The sequence below is a fragment of the Sinohyriopsis cumingii genome, chromosome 4, assembly GCF_028554795.1.
Source record: "Sinohyriopsis cumingii isolate HCF-2022 chromosome 4, ASM2855479v2, whole genome shotgun sequence".
Classification (NCBI taxonomy): domain Eukaryota; kingdom Metazoa; phylum Mollusca; class Bivalvia; order Unionida; family Unionidae; genus Sinohyriopsis; species Sinohyriopsis cumingii.
This window is the reverse complement of record NC_142964.1, coordinates 143986265-143998482: the sequence shown is the minus strand read 5'-3', so window position 1 is coordinate 143998482 and position 12218 is coordinate 143986265. Positions and strand designations below refer to the sequence as shown.

At 32.6% G+C, this 12218-nt stretch overlaps 1 protein-coding gene across 5 annotated transcripts in view; it reads left to right on the top strand.

Moving 5' to 3' along the window:
- LOC149802245 (uncharacterized) overlaps nucleotides 1-12218 on the top strand; it is a 92515-nt gene that overhangs the window by 59407 nt on the left and 20890 nt on the right. For 3 of the 5 annotated variants that reach the window (XR_016420798.1, XM_089956668.1, XM_089956671.1), the window contains 7 exons: nucleotides 605-707; nucleotides 3222-3482; nucleotides 3998-4157; nucleotides 6412-6441; nucleotides 8279-8461; nucleotides 9989-10168; nucleotides 11795-11974. Coding sequence is in view for 4 of the 5 variants with exons in the window: in XM_089956668.1 (XP_089812794.1) it covers nucleotides 605-707; nucleotides 3222-3482; nucleotides 3998-4157; nucleotides 6412-6441; nucleotides 8279-8461; nucleotides 9989-10168; nucleotides 11795-11974 (1097 nt within the window). In the remaining variant the exon portion in view is untranslated. Of the gene's footprint in view, nucleotides 1-604; nucleotides 708-3221; nucleotides 3483-3997; nucleotides 4158-6411; nucleotides 6442-8278; nucleotides 8462-9988; nucleotides 10173-11794; nucleotides 11975-12218 lie in introns of those variants that run through there. The other 2 variants (XM_089956672.1, XM_089956669.1) reach the window with 2 other exon arrangements.

Here is a 12218-nt window from a genome sequence, read left to right as displayed (position 1 = left end):
ACAAGTAAATAGGCATCAGGCAAAAGAGAAAAATAAATATGTAAAACAATGCTTAGATATGTGCTACAAAAAAGAAAAAGTACAAGAACACAAAAGCTTATGCTACAATATAGTTAATTCGATATTTATACAGCTTGAAGAAAATTTAGTTATATATTTTTTTAAAATGTGAGCATTAATAAAATGTCACGTATTTTATTTTTGTACTTTCGAAAGCATTATAGTGCTACAGTTGCCAAGCGTGCCTTCTGCGCTGGATGCGTTGTACAGAAAGTGCATATCACCGGAGGTGACTAGGTGTCCCAGAGGGACAAAGGCACGAGAAAACTTCCTACCTGACACGGGCAGCGGGGAATTCTCGCTGGAAATGGTCGTAGAACGTAATACACAATTCAGGCCAAATAAATAGCCGAACGCATTGTTCAGTGTTCTACTTTATGTTAGGCCAATCGACAAGACATTGACCAAACAAATTTCGCTGTCGTTTAAGCGAATGTTTCTTTCGTTATTTTCTTTTTTCCATTTCTCAACAATTATAACTGATAACTCGAAGTTTACTTCGAGGTTTGAAAACTAAGTAAAATATGCTTTCCTTTTCTTGCAGGAAAAGGATGGGAACTGAGACGAATGACCCTCTTTTCAATGTTGCCAATCATTTGCTAAGCATACTGGAACTTGCAATGATTAAACATCCATTAAAGCCATTGGTAAAGAATATATATATATATATATATATATATATATATATATATATATATATATATATATATATATCGCTGTCGAGCTTTTTTCCGCATTCAAGGTTTCTGTCACCAATAGTAGCATAAAAGCATACCAAATTCGACCGATTTACGAAAATAAAATACAACAATATTTTCCATCTGAAAAGAGGCACTTGTCGCAAGAACATTCTGTTCAAAATAATACAAATTTTGGACATACGACTTGCGATATATCGGCTTGTTCTGCGCATGGCTTTGAAAAGATGTACTGTTAATACATCGGGGTATGGAAAACAAACACATAATTTTTGGACTCTTTCTGTCAGCATTTCAACCGGGAAACTAGATCGGATTTATAGCTAGTTTTACAAACTTCAACATAACAATGCCACTAAATGGCAAGGGATATTAAGCGAGCTAAACCGATCTTGTAAAACAAAATTAGTAAAAGATCAGTATTTTATCAAAATCAGCTAATATGTTTGTAAAAAACAGCAAAGAATATGAGTTAATGTGTTTACAACGTCTCGTTTATTTAAAAAAGTTTCTAAATAATTTAGAAACAGGCCATAAACCCTTGAATTTCTTTTAAAATCCGTTCGAGCGGCAAGTTGACAAGTTGGATAGCAGACGATAAAGTAGGTATGCGACAACTTTTTGCAAAATTAGAAACTTGGATTAAGATGTAGTATTGTTCTAAGGTAAACATTTCTATCATTTACAAATTCATTAATTTTATGATTTCAAAAGAGAAATTTTAAATAGGTTTTTCTGGGTTACAAGTTCAAGAAGGTCATAGAGTGAGTCTTCTTGTTGACGTTTAGAAATCACATTTTGATATGCATATAGAATAGAAATGTAGATTATTTTTGACCACTTTGTGAATATCACTTTCCTCAATTAATGGACTATCGTTCATTCTTGATAAAAATCGGATTTTCAACCCAAAACAAGACATTATCCAATGTTTACAGAAATGATGAATTGTTGCACAGAATTACCTTACGCGCAGAATAGGCCGACACGGTGGGTATACAATAGATGAGATTTTACTGTTTGTATGTAGATTTTTCTAAAGCGTTTGACAAGATTAAACACAGTATATTGTGGGAGTGTCAGAGTATCGATGAGAATTTTTTTTGTAATTCAATGTACGTAATTTTCTATTATGTGTGAATTCAAACAAAGGTTTAACCGAATGTTTTATTCTACGCTGCTATCCAAACAAGGAAATATTTTGAGACCGCTGGTATGTTGAAATATTAATGGGTGTGGTATAACATTTTTTCAAAGAGTAATCGAATTCCATTAGTCAGACTTGTATGACAATATCACACGGATGTAAAAATGTAGGTATTATCAAAATTATAAAACACTATTAAATGTTGAGACTTCTTTCCATCCGATTACCATTTCTTGGCCGTAAAGGTCTTTCGAGATTCCGATGTTCTAGTCATAACAAGTTATTTTTAGACTGTTTTACATGACGGTATTACCACATCATCTGGTTAATGAAACTTTTGTTATCGCAGGAATTCGTCATTTGTATAATAATAATAATAATAATGAGGACTTTGTATAGCGCCTAATCTTTAGAAGATCTAAGCGCATTACAACATTAGACAGCAACTACAAAAATCTTATATAATGATATGATTACAAAAAACAATCACCATGAAATTAGAAAATATAAAACATGCTGAAAATATTTAAGATAAGGAAACATTATTAGGTCTTTAAATCTGCAGTCGAAATATGTGAGTTTTAAGTGCGTTCTTAAATGAGATCACTGTGTCTTTGTGTCTAAGTTCAGTGGGCAATTCGTTCCACGTTGCTGGGCCCTGGTATGGAAACGAACGTTGTCCATATGACTATCATAAACATGAATATGATGCAGTGTTTATGTGTAACCATTATCAAAATCAAAGAAAAAAGTATTTTGATAAAACGTGACTAATTTATCTCTAGAATGGCGTATGGCTTTAGTTATTCACACATTTGATTTTTTTATATACCATTTGAAGCGTCAGTAAGAAAATGGATGCAGTATTTAATGTAACCATAATATGTATACGTGGGTTTCATGTGATGGATTATGACTGTATATAAAACTGTATATGGGCCAGTCTCCTAAATTACCAAATAAAGAATCTTGCATCTCAGTTACACGTGTCATAAATGTTATCATTGTAATTTGTATAATAACTGTCAATGGTTCATAAGGAATGCTACTAAATGTTACATATATATATATATATATATATATATATATATATATATATATATATATATATATATATATATATATATATATATATATATATACATATATATATATATATATATATATATATATATATATATATATATATATATATATATATATATATATATATATATATATATATATATATAGATAGATAGATAGATAGATAGATATAGATTCAAGGCATTGTCCTTTTTGTGCAACCTTCTGACACTTTGTTTATCCCATCTCAGCTAAGAGCTTACTTCATTTGTGTCAAAGAAAGGCATTATGGCCAGACGTTTGGCGCTGTGTCCAATGATATTTTCATCCATGTTCGCGAATGCCACATCGTGCATGGAATATTGACTCTTGACATAGATTGGGTTGATTTTGAAAAAGTCAACCTATACATTAAAGAAGGCAAAATTTCCAAGAGGGAAGTGGATTTATATTGCGATAAACATGGCGGACAATCTGGAGCGACACATCACCTCTTTGACGTTACACAAAAGGTGAGTTAGACTGTTGTCTCAATCGTGAAACCCTGTTTCCTGTCGTGTTCATCTTATATTGGAAGAAAGAATGCATGTATACTATTTAATTTACAGAAAGGTTTGAAAGCTAGCAAACTAACTCTGCGATTTCCTTGTGCCATAATGAATATATTAAGTGAAGGCATTTCAAGGCGTAATGTTTGGTACAGTGACCTTTCAACATCAGTTAGTATCGACACGGGCTAGATAATGTCATCCGGACACCAGTCATGTAAATACATATTCCTTCATTTACTTATATTCTTTACATTTTTGGTCCTGTAATCATCCTTTTGGTGCAGAAAAAGATATATCAAGTAGAATACAAAGGACGTAAAACTCTAATAAAATTGTCTGTTATTTATTTTATGCATTATGATTTAATAATTCATTTTCAAGCAGAAAAATGGTTTTAAACTAACATAATACCAGTATGCACACGTATACCTCAATTTTAACTATTGTTATTATTCCAACATTATTGATTTCTCAAGGAAGCTCTATTGCTACGAAAATGGCTGATCCTAAACACCATGAAGTCCAAGCAGCGACAAGAGGGTCAGAGATACCAATGGGTTTTTAACTCCTTTCTTCAACCAGTGTTCACAATCAATAACAACAATGTCGATCAGACACAGTTGAAGGCTATGGCAGGTATATAGGAGAAGAGAGTTTTTAGGCGACTGGTGTCAGTAGATATTAGCGTAAAGACGTAGTCAAAAATCGTATTGCTTCAAGGATACAACTAATGAAATACATCAAGAAATGTACTTTTGAATTTATATGCCTGTTCAGAGTTCTATGTGGCATTTAAGTTCAGTGTGTACATGTATGTATGTGTTTGTGTATGATTTGGATTTTTAATGTAGCTTTAACAATTTTTCAGTAATGTCGCTACAATGTCTGCTGTGTGGCAGTTTATAGTGATGTCCAGCGCTGGGGCATCATGTTGCAGACACAGTCACATTATTCTGACACCAGGCCGACCAGTCCTAACAGTAACATCATAATGCTGAGCGCCTAGCGACGTAGCTGCTAGAACCATTTTTATAAGTTTTTGGTATGACTCGCCGGAGGTCGAACTCGCGACCTCCCGCATCCGAAGCGGACTCTCTAACCAATTAGGCCATCTGAGTGGTCGCATATATGTTCAAATTTTCTTATCCGACATGTTATTTAATTCGTCAAACAATATTTTTCATTTAATCCTTATTGGCGTTTGACACTTGTTTTAGCAAATTTGCCAGGAACAGACATAGATTGTGTAGTTTTGTATTTTTCTCTCTACCATGGGTGCTAGAAAACGCTATTTTTTTTGGCAACCCTATCACATTGATATTAACAAAGTTTGGGTAATTAATTTAACATGGTTTTCATAACCTTATGTCGAGATGAAACGACTCGTGGGTGGAATTACCGCAGGTATACATTCACTTCATTTTTCTTGGGAAAGGATGTTAGATCACTGGCAAAAATTTGTTACAAACCAGTCCTCGTGAGCATCGAGTTGTATAGAGTAGTATCGATGTCGTTATTAAGACAGATATTAAAGATCTCCATGATCGAATTTCCTGTTCAGATAGCGAAGCTAAGACTGTCGTGTCAAGAAAGAAATCGCCAACGAAATCTCAGTTCATTTAATTCTGTAGCAAGATCTATATTTGGTACATTACTAAAAGCAAAACGAATTTAAAAACGAAATGGAATTTATAGGGTGCTGAACAACGGTTTGCATTAGGTTCTGTAAAACATGCCTCCAAAAAAAGGGAAACTATGTCAATAATACCGTTTTTCGCATGCCCTTACTTAGTATCCCAAAGAATATTTCTAAGCTCGGGAAGCTATCACTAGCTGAAGATCATGTATTTGTCTTATTTTATATTTACTTCATACGGAGACCTGTACGTTATGATTACATGTGTCTACTCTGTATTCAGGTCATTACGGAAATATGAAGCAAAACGATGATGTGGCCGATTAACGGCAGGTCTAACAATTCTGATAATTTCAATAGGTTTCATTTACTATAATTTGTCTGTTAAGTTTTCTTTATGTATAACCTTATATATTTTATTGTTGATACCGAGATAACGCCTTTTACAGTATTTCATAACAGAGCGATGTCCGAATGATGTCATAATAACATATAATATATGCAATTCCTAGTTCCATATACTTAGATATAATGTATTACGTTTAAATCTGATGTTATATAGGAATGATTACGTCATCATCATCTGCTCCCGGAACTTATATCTGTCAGCCATTTGAGTGTATTGACACTTTGTAATACTTCTCAACCGTTTCATCATTGTCGTGTTTTTAAAAAATCACCTAATTTTTACCTCGATTTGTTAGAGTCTGATATCTTTGAATTTTCTTTTCATTTTGTTAATTCTCTTTGTCAGTTTGCTGATATGTTGACCGTACGTGTACATTCTTAAAATACTTATACATATTATTAATACACACTTGTGTTCTAAGTTTCGTTTCTCGTTACTGTCATTAAATGTTTCTTTACATTAATATCCGCTTTTTAAACACATTAGCTTACCCATCACAGAGACACGGACAAAATAAATAATATTCTGATTACTCATAATGTCCAGTTACTGGAATTTATATTTCGTTTATGTAGGTGAACTACAGAATTTTGAGTTCTGAAAATTCACCGCATTAAATGTTTTTGTTTAAAACTTCCCTTTCGTCGTCAGTTGGGACAATTCCTGGTTATCCTGTGTGCTTGATTAGAGTACAACCACTACTACCTTGAATTTAGTCAGAAAATGGCCCTGATCTACTTCTCATGTTTCGACTTGTTTACGACTGAGTGAATATTTTTGGTAATTGGATTCTACAGAAATGCTAAATTAATTTTTTTGTCTGATTTATTTTATCTTTATTCTAGAAACATTTTTCCATTACCTATCCGAAATTGGTAAGTATTATTTAATTTTTCGAAAGTCAATTTTGACAATAATCAAAAATTTTATGTTGCCGATATGTTTTCTGCAGACTATCTATAATAATTGTATTTGTGATGGACATTATAATCTGGGTAGCGGATCAACATAGGTTCCACATATTGATTATTTTAATTCACTATTCATTCTTAATTAAGCATTTTGATTCTTAAGTCTTCCAAGATGTTTTGATTCTTCTTTCTTCCCAGGTAATCTGGTTTACCAATGGTGAACAAAACTCAGTGTTTTACAATAATTAGGTCTAAAAATAGACCACCCACGGGTAACTCTGTAAGTGGCAACGAAACCCGGATACATTTTCACTCATATGTAATGAATTAGCATTTTACATAATTTCGTGACATGTAGGGTCATTAAATTGTGTCCAACAGGAAGATATCTTTATGAGATGTGAAACGTCTGCCAAATGTTAATTTGCTTTGGTGCTTCTTACAAGTATTTTAAAAAATAATTTAGAACTAGATCTTAGCAACAAGTGTATATTTAATTGAGATGTTTAAGGGAAAATAAAAAGAAAGAGAGCGAGCTTCCGTTAATAACCCATTCTCTATCATTGCATAAATAAATTAACACATTTTGTAATTTTAACATTAGTTTTACCGATTGTTGAAGATAAACGTTAAATATCGGGCAGAGAAAGGATAAGTATATTTTTTAAATAGGATTGACAGCTAAAGAATTTTTTCTCATTAAAATCTCAAGCTAGTATTTTTTTCTTAAACGTTATTGACCATAACTTTTTCAGAAATCGGGGGCGTGATATAATTCGTCTTTCTGTATAATTACATAATATCACAGAAAATGGATCCCGCAAAAGTTTCCATTAACGTATTGTAATGCATATTATATTCGCAATTCTTTTCTGTCCGGATTTATGTTCTTGCCTTCAGTTTTAGTCATCGATGACTAAATTATTTGAATATTTAGCGTAAGTCAATTTAGTTCCTTCTTCTTCTTCTTTTTATTATTATCATTATTATTATTATTACATTCCGCTATTCCCTTTAGCTAACATCTCTACTTCGACAATTATTTGTTTTCCCCAATATTCCTCTTCCTGTGTCAATTTTAATGCATGTAAAATTATCAGTGGTTTTTTACTTAAATATGTAAAGAATACAATTTTGCAGGGTTTTCGGGCTTATGAGATATTAATATTTTAACTTAAATATCGATATTTGACTTTTAAAGTTACTTAATATCTTCAATTTTAAAACTGGGAGTTCGAAACATTTAGCCCTTATCGAACAGCATTTAGTTCTTGACTAGAATTTGTAATTACATAAAAAAATTTATTTCTCATTTGAAAATGCATATCTCCTTTCTACTACAAAATATATCTATTATCTTGGTTATAAATATTACATGATATTATATTGTTTATAAATCCATACGTAAGAGGACAATTACTGACATAAATTTCTTTTCCTGACATAAATAGTATGGATACTTTTGGTAGGACGGAGAAAATAAAATATTATTCTTAAAAAGTCGAAAATCCTTAATATCAAAGTTAATTTAAATTTTATTTTTAAAAATAACACATTGCACTTATTCCAAGAAATATGAATTCCTTTTAAATTCACGTGCCAACTTTCATAAAGTTGATATCGACGAATTTCAAACATAAATTTCTCACAAGGACCAATAACTTGATTGTAGCCACTGTTGCAAACACAAAGTATTAATCGAAATTAGTTGTGTTAGCCCCATAGCCACTCTGGACTCACAGATGTGACGCCATGAGGCGCATTATATGATAACATATTAGGTTTATTTAAACTTTGACAGGCACAAAATATGCAAAGCAAAATTCGTCGACCAACGAAAAACTGGACAAATCTGAAAAGGTTTGCCTGAGATGTTTAAAACCATCACCACTCTTGAGAGCATGTCAACGATGCCGATCAGCATTCTACTGTGGAAAGGAATGCCAAACTAGAGACTGGTCAAATCACAAGCAATCTTGCAAAGGTAAAACATTCATCCTTTTTGCCTTCCATCAAGGAATATATAAAGTGTTTTCAATATTTGTCAAGATTTTATTCTTTACTGTCGCATTTGAAGTCCATTGAATATTTTTCTATCATATGAGAGAATACTGGTCATTATGTAGTTAAGTAGGTAGGTATTGAAATGTTAGCAACATGACAACACAATAATGGCAATACGATGCAAATTAAAGGCAAAGTTCTTAAAAGATCAATTTAAAGAATTAAAAAAAATAACATTCAGTTAAGTTTAAATGTAAGTACTACAAAATAAACCATTTAAACTCAAACGTATATAAAATAAAAGATAAAGGTTACAAATATAAAATCCAAACAATATCTTGTCAAAATATGTTAATAAACCATACTCTTTTATAATTGTACGACTATGTCTGGTGGCACGTCACCGTACAATTCATTGAGTTCACATGACTTCTGTCCCACAGGGGGGAAACCTATACACAGCCAAAATGTGATCCACATTCAGTGGATATTTTCAGGGAATATGCTCTGTCTGAGTTTCACACTTCTGGATTTATGCATGAATCAGTAATGTGAGTCCTCTACGAGATCAGCAGAACGTCACCCTTCATCTTTGCAATTCTGTTCTATGCGAGGAATGGAACGCTCCGATGTGTTTCGAACTTTGTTATAGAGATTTCATTCCAAAGAGTTGCGAAGTATATAGAAACTCCAGATTTTTATGATATTTTAAATCGGTGTTTGGAATCTTAAGGTCTGACAAGACTTTCAGTTCCAATATTGCATCCATTTTTAAAACCGTCTTTATACATGTTTTGATGATTGTTTGGCAAAGATCAAGTTACTGAATTGGAGGGTGTTGATAATCAATGTGGTTGCTTGGGAAAATATAATTTTGGTGCATTTAGATAAGGACGAATTCTTAATGCAAAAGGTGAGTTGAAAGTTGCTTTATAAGCATACAAGTTTTGATGATTTAAGGGCAATGCTCTATGCAAGATTGGATGGATTTGAGGATAGGATATATGGCATGCAATTTGTTGGTAATGAAATTGTAAAAACGGACGTGAGAAAGTTTACTTAAAGACAAGTGCCTATGTTGAGATCTTGCACAAGGTGCCGTTGAGTCTTCTACTGCGGATGTGAATCGTAAAATAAGATACTGGCCAAATCACAAGCAACAATGTTAATGTAAGATGTTTGTAATATTCAGTAAATTCTATCTATACATTTTTATTTCATTGTTTTCTGAATTGGCTTGATTTTTCAGTTTAAGAAATTTACTATCATAAGGGAATTATTTACATTGAGAATATCTTAATCTGAACAGTAATTAAAGTCTGAAACAAAAATTCGATACACTTAATAATCCTTCAAATAAGTCACGTACCAACTCGCAGAGATGAAAAGGTGTTTCTTCAAACATTTTAATTTCACACGGAATCATTTCATGCAGGAGTAAATCTTTAATTATGATAATGTTTGGATTTTACAACAAAGGCATACAAATTGTAATGCTTTTTGACAGGCAAAACCGACACGCAGCCAAGTTTGATCGCCACGGAAAAGGTTCAAGCAAAGTCTGAAAAAGTTTGCTCAAGATGCTTGTGTCCAGTACCACTCTTGAGAGCTTGCACACGATGTCATTCAGCATTCTACTGCGGAAAGGAATGCCAAATGAGAGACTGGCCAAATCATAAACAATTATGTAGGTATATAGCGTTTATTGTATTTGTTTTCTTACAATGATTATAGATTATGGAGTTGTTCATCTTTTCTCGATTCGTTCAGAATAACACAGTCGATGTCTTCCACTGTTGTGCCATTGTTGGAGTACCTTGGAAGACTTTAATCTGGCTCCCACTTTTCTGGAAGTTAAACGTATAACATTTTGATAGTTCGTATAATGCGGGATATAATACATATGCGAGAGTTGTGGTCGATTTTTAGTCAGGTGACTGTATCATACTTGAACAGGCTAAAACTGAATATGTCTTTGAAGTATACATGTGTCGCAGTACAAGTCACAGTGTAAGTACGGAAATCCATATGTCGCAAATAAAACATACTTCCCTATTTTGTCATCTCATACAATTTTAGCAAGTCCAGTCATTCTTTGAACTATTTTATGTCAACTGAATTGAATCGGGTAAAGAAGACAATCTGTACTTGTTGTTGGTTTTACTTTTCCATGAACATGGTTGCATTAGCATACTTTCATTCACAATATATCTTTAATATGGTTCTACGTGCTGTAAACAACTCCTTGAAAATTTGGTGAAAGTGACTTGTACAATAAAAATGATCAAAACCAAATTGCGCAATGATTTGAGTTAGCACTCAGAACAAACGCAGTTCTGTAGACCTGTACGTGAATATCAAACAAAAGATTACCTAGATAATACAAATAAGCATGCATGTATAAGTGCTTTACTTTGTGTTCACATTGTTCAACCGTGACTTATTGTCACTATATTTCAACTATTGTTTCTACTAATTAGTCCTTATTAATGTGATTCCTAACTCTAAGTCAAATCTTGCTTATACGTATTGTCGACTGAATATGTTATATGTTTCTGGTGTGTGATAAAGATAGTTTTGTGTCATTTCAAAGTGGCCGATCATACACGATACACTCTGCAATTTGATTTTTACTACATGTATTCACTATGAAGGTTTAGATGAATGTGTTTACATACCTATTTGTTAATATGGTTTAACGGCATGTCATCACGATACCAGCGTAAGGGTACCGAAAAAGATACAGGTACAAAAATATGAACATTAAGTATTTCAAAAATTATTTATTTCGATATTGAAGAAGCAAAACCTCCTTGTTGTACAGATTGTATGGTTAATTATACATCCTTGCTTGCAATCCCACAATATATTTTGCTACAGTGGTCTTTATAAAATTAAGAATTTTTTCTTTAAAATTCTTGATTATATTTTCTGGGTTTACATGTATATGGATAGGCATTTGTGATGTAATTCTTATCTTAACTTTTAATGTCCCAAATCACGTGAAGTCATGCATAGAGAAATTGTGAAGTTCTGTTTACCACAAAAAGTCTAGAATATACATTTTTATTTTTATCCTGAATCTCATCTGTCCAGGAATTCCGAAATAGAATTGTTTACATTGAGCCCGTCTTAATCTTTTATTGCTGTCTTTCACACATGAGTAATATTTTCAAACGCATGAAAAATAGAAACTCTTATTTGGAATACGGGTGAAGTAGTCTCATTCTAGTGACTGAAAGAATGCATGTTTAATTATGATTAAGTTTAGATTTAACGATACAAACATGCAAATTTCAATGTCTTTTGAAAGGCAAAAGCAATAAGCAGCCACATTTGATCGACACAGAAATAGTTCCAACAAGGTCAGAGAAGGTTTGTTCAAGCTGCTCAAGACAGGCGCCACACTTGAGAACCTGTACACGATGTCATTTGGCATTCTACTGCGGAAAGGAATGTCAAACAAGAGACTGGCCAAATCACAAACAATCATGTATGCTTAAATTCTTTATTGTTTTATTTTTCCAAGAATAGATCTAGACGTTTCATTCAGATTTTTATCTTGATGTGTATGTAATGCACAAACTCGAGGTCGATGTTGTTTGAAATATGTAAATTTAGCTGGTCTTAATTTGACTCTTACAGTCAAAAGTTTGCCATTACATTCAATAGAATGTTACATGATACACGCAGTCAATTGGTAAATACGTAAGTGATTGTTATACGCGGAGAAATGT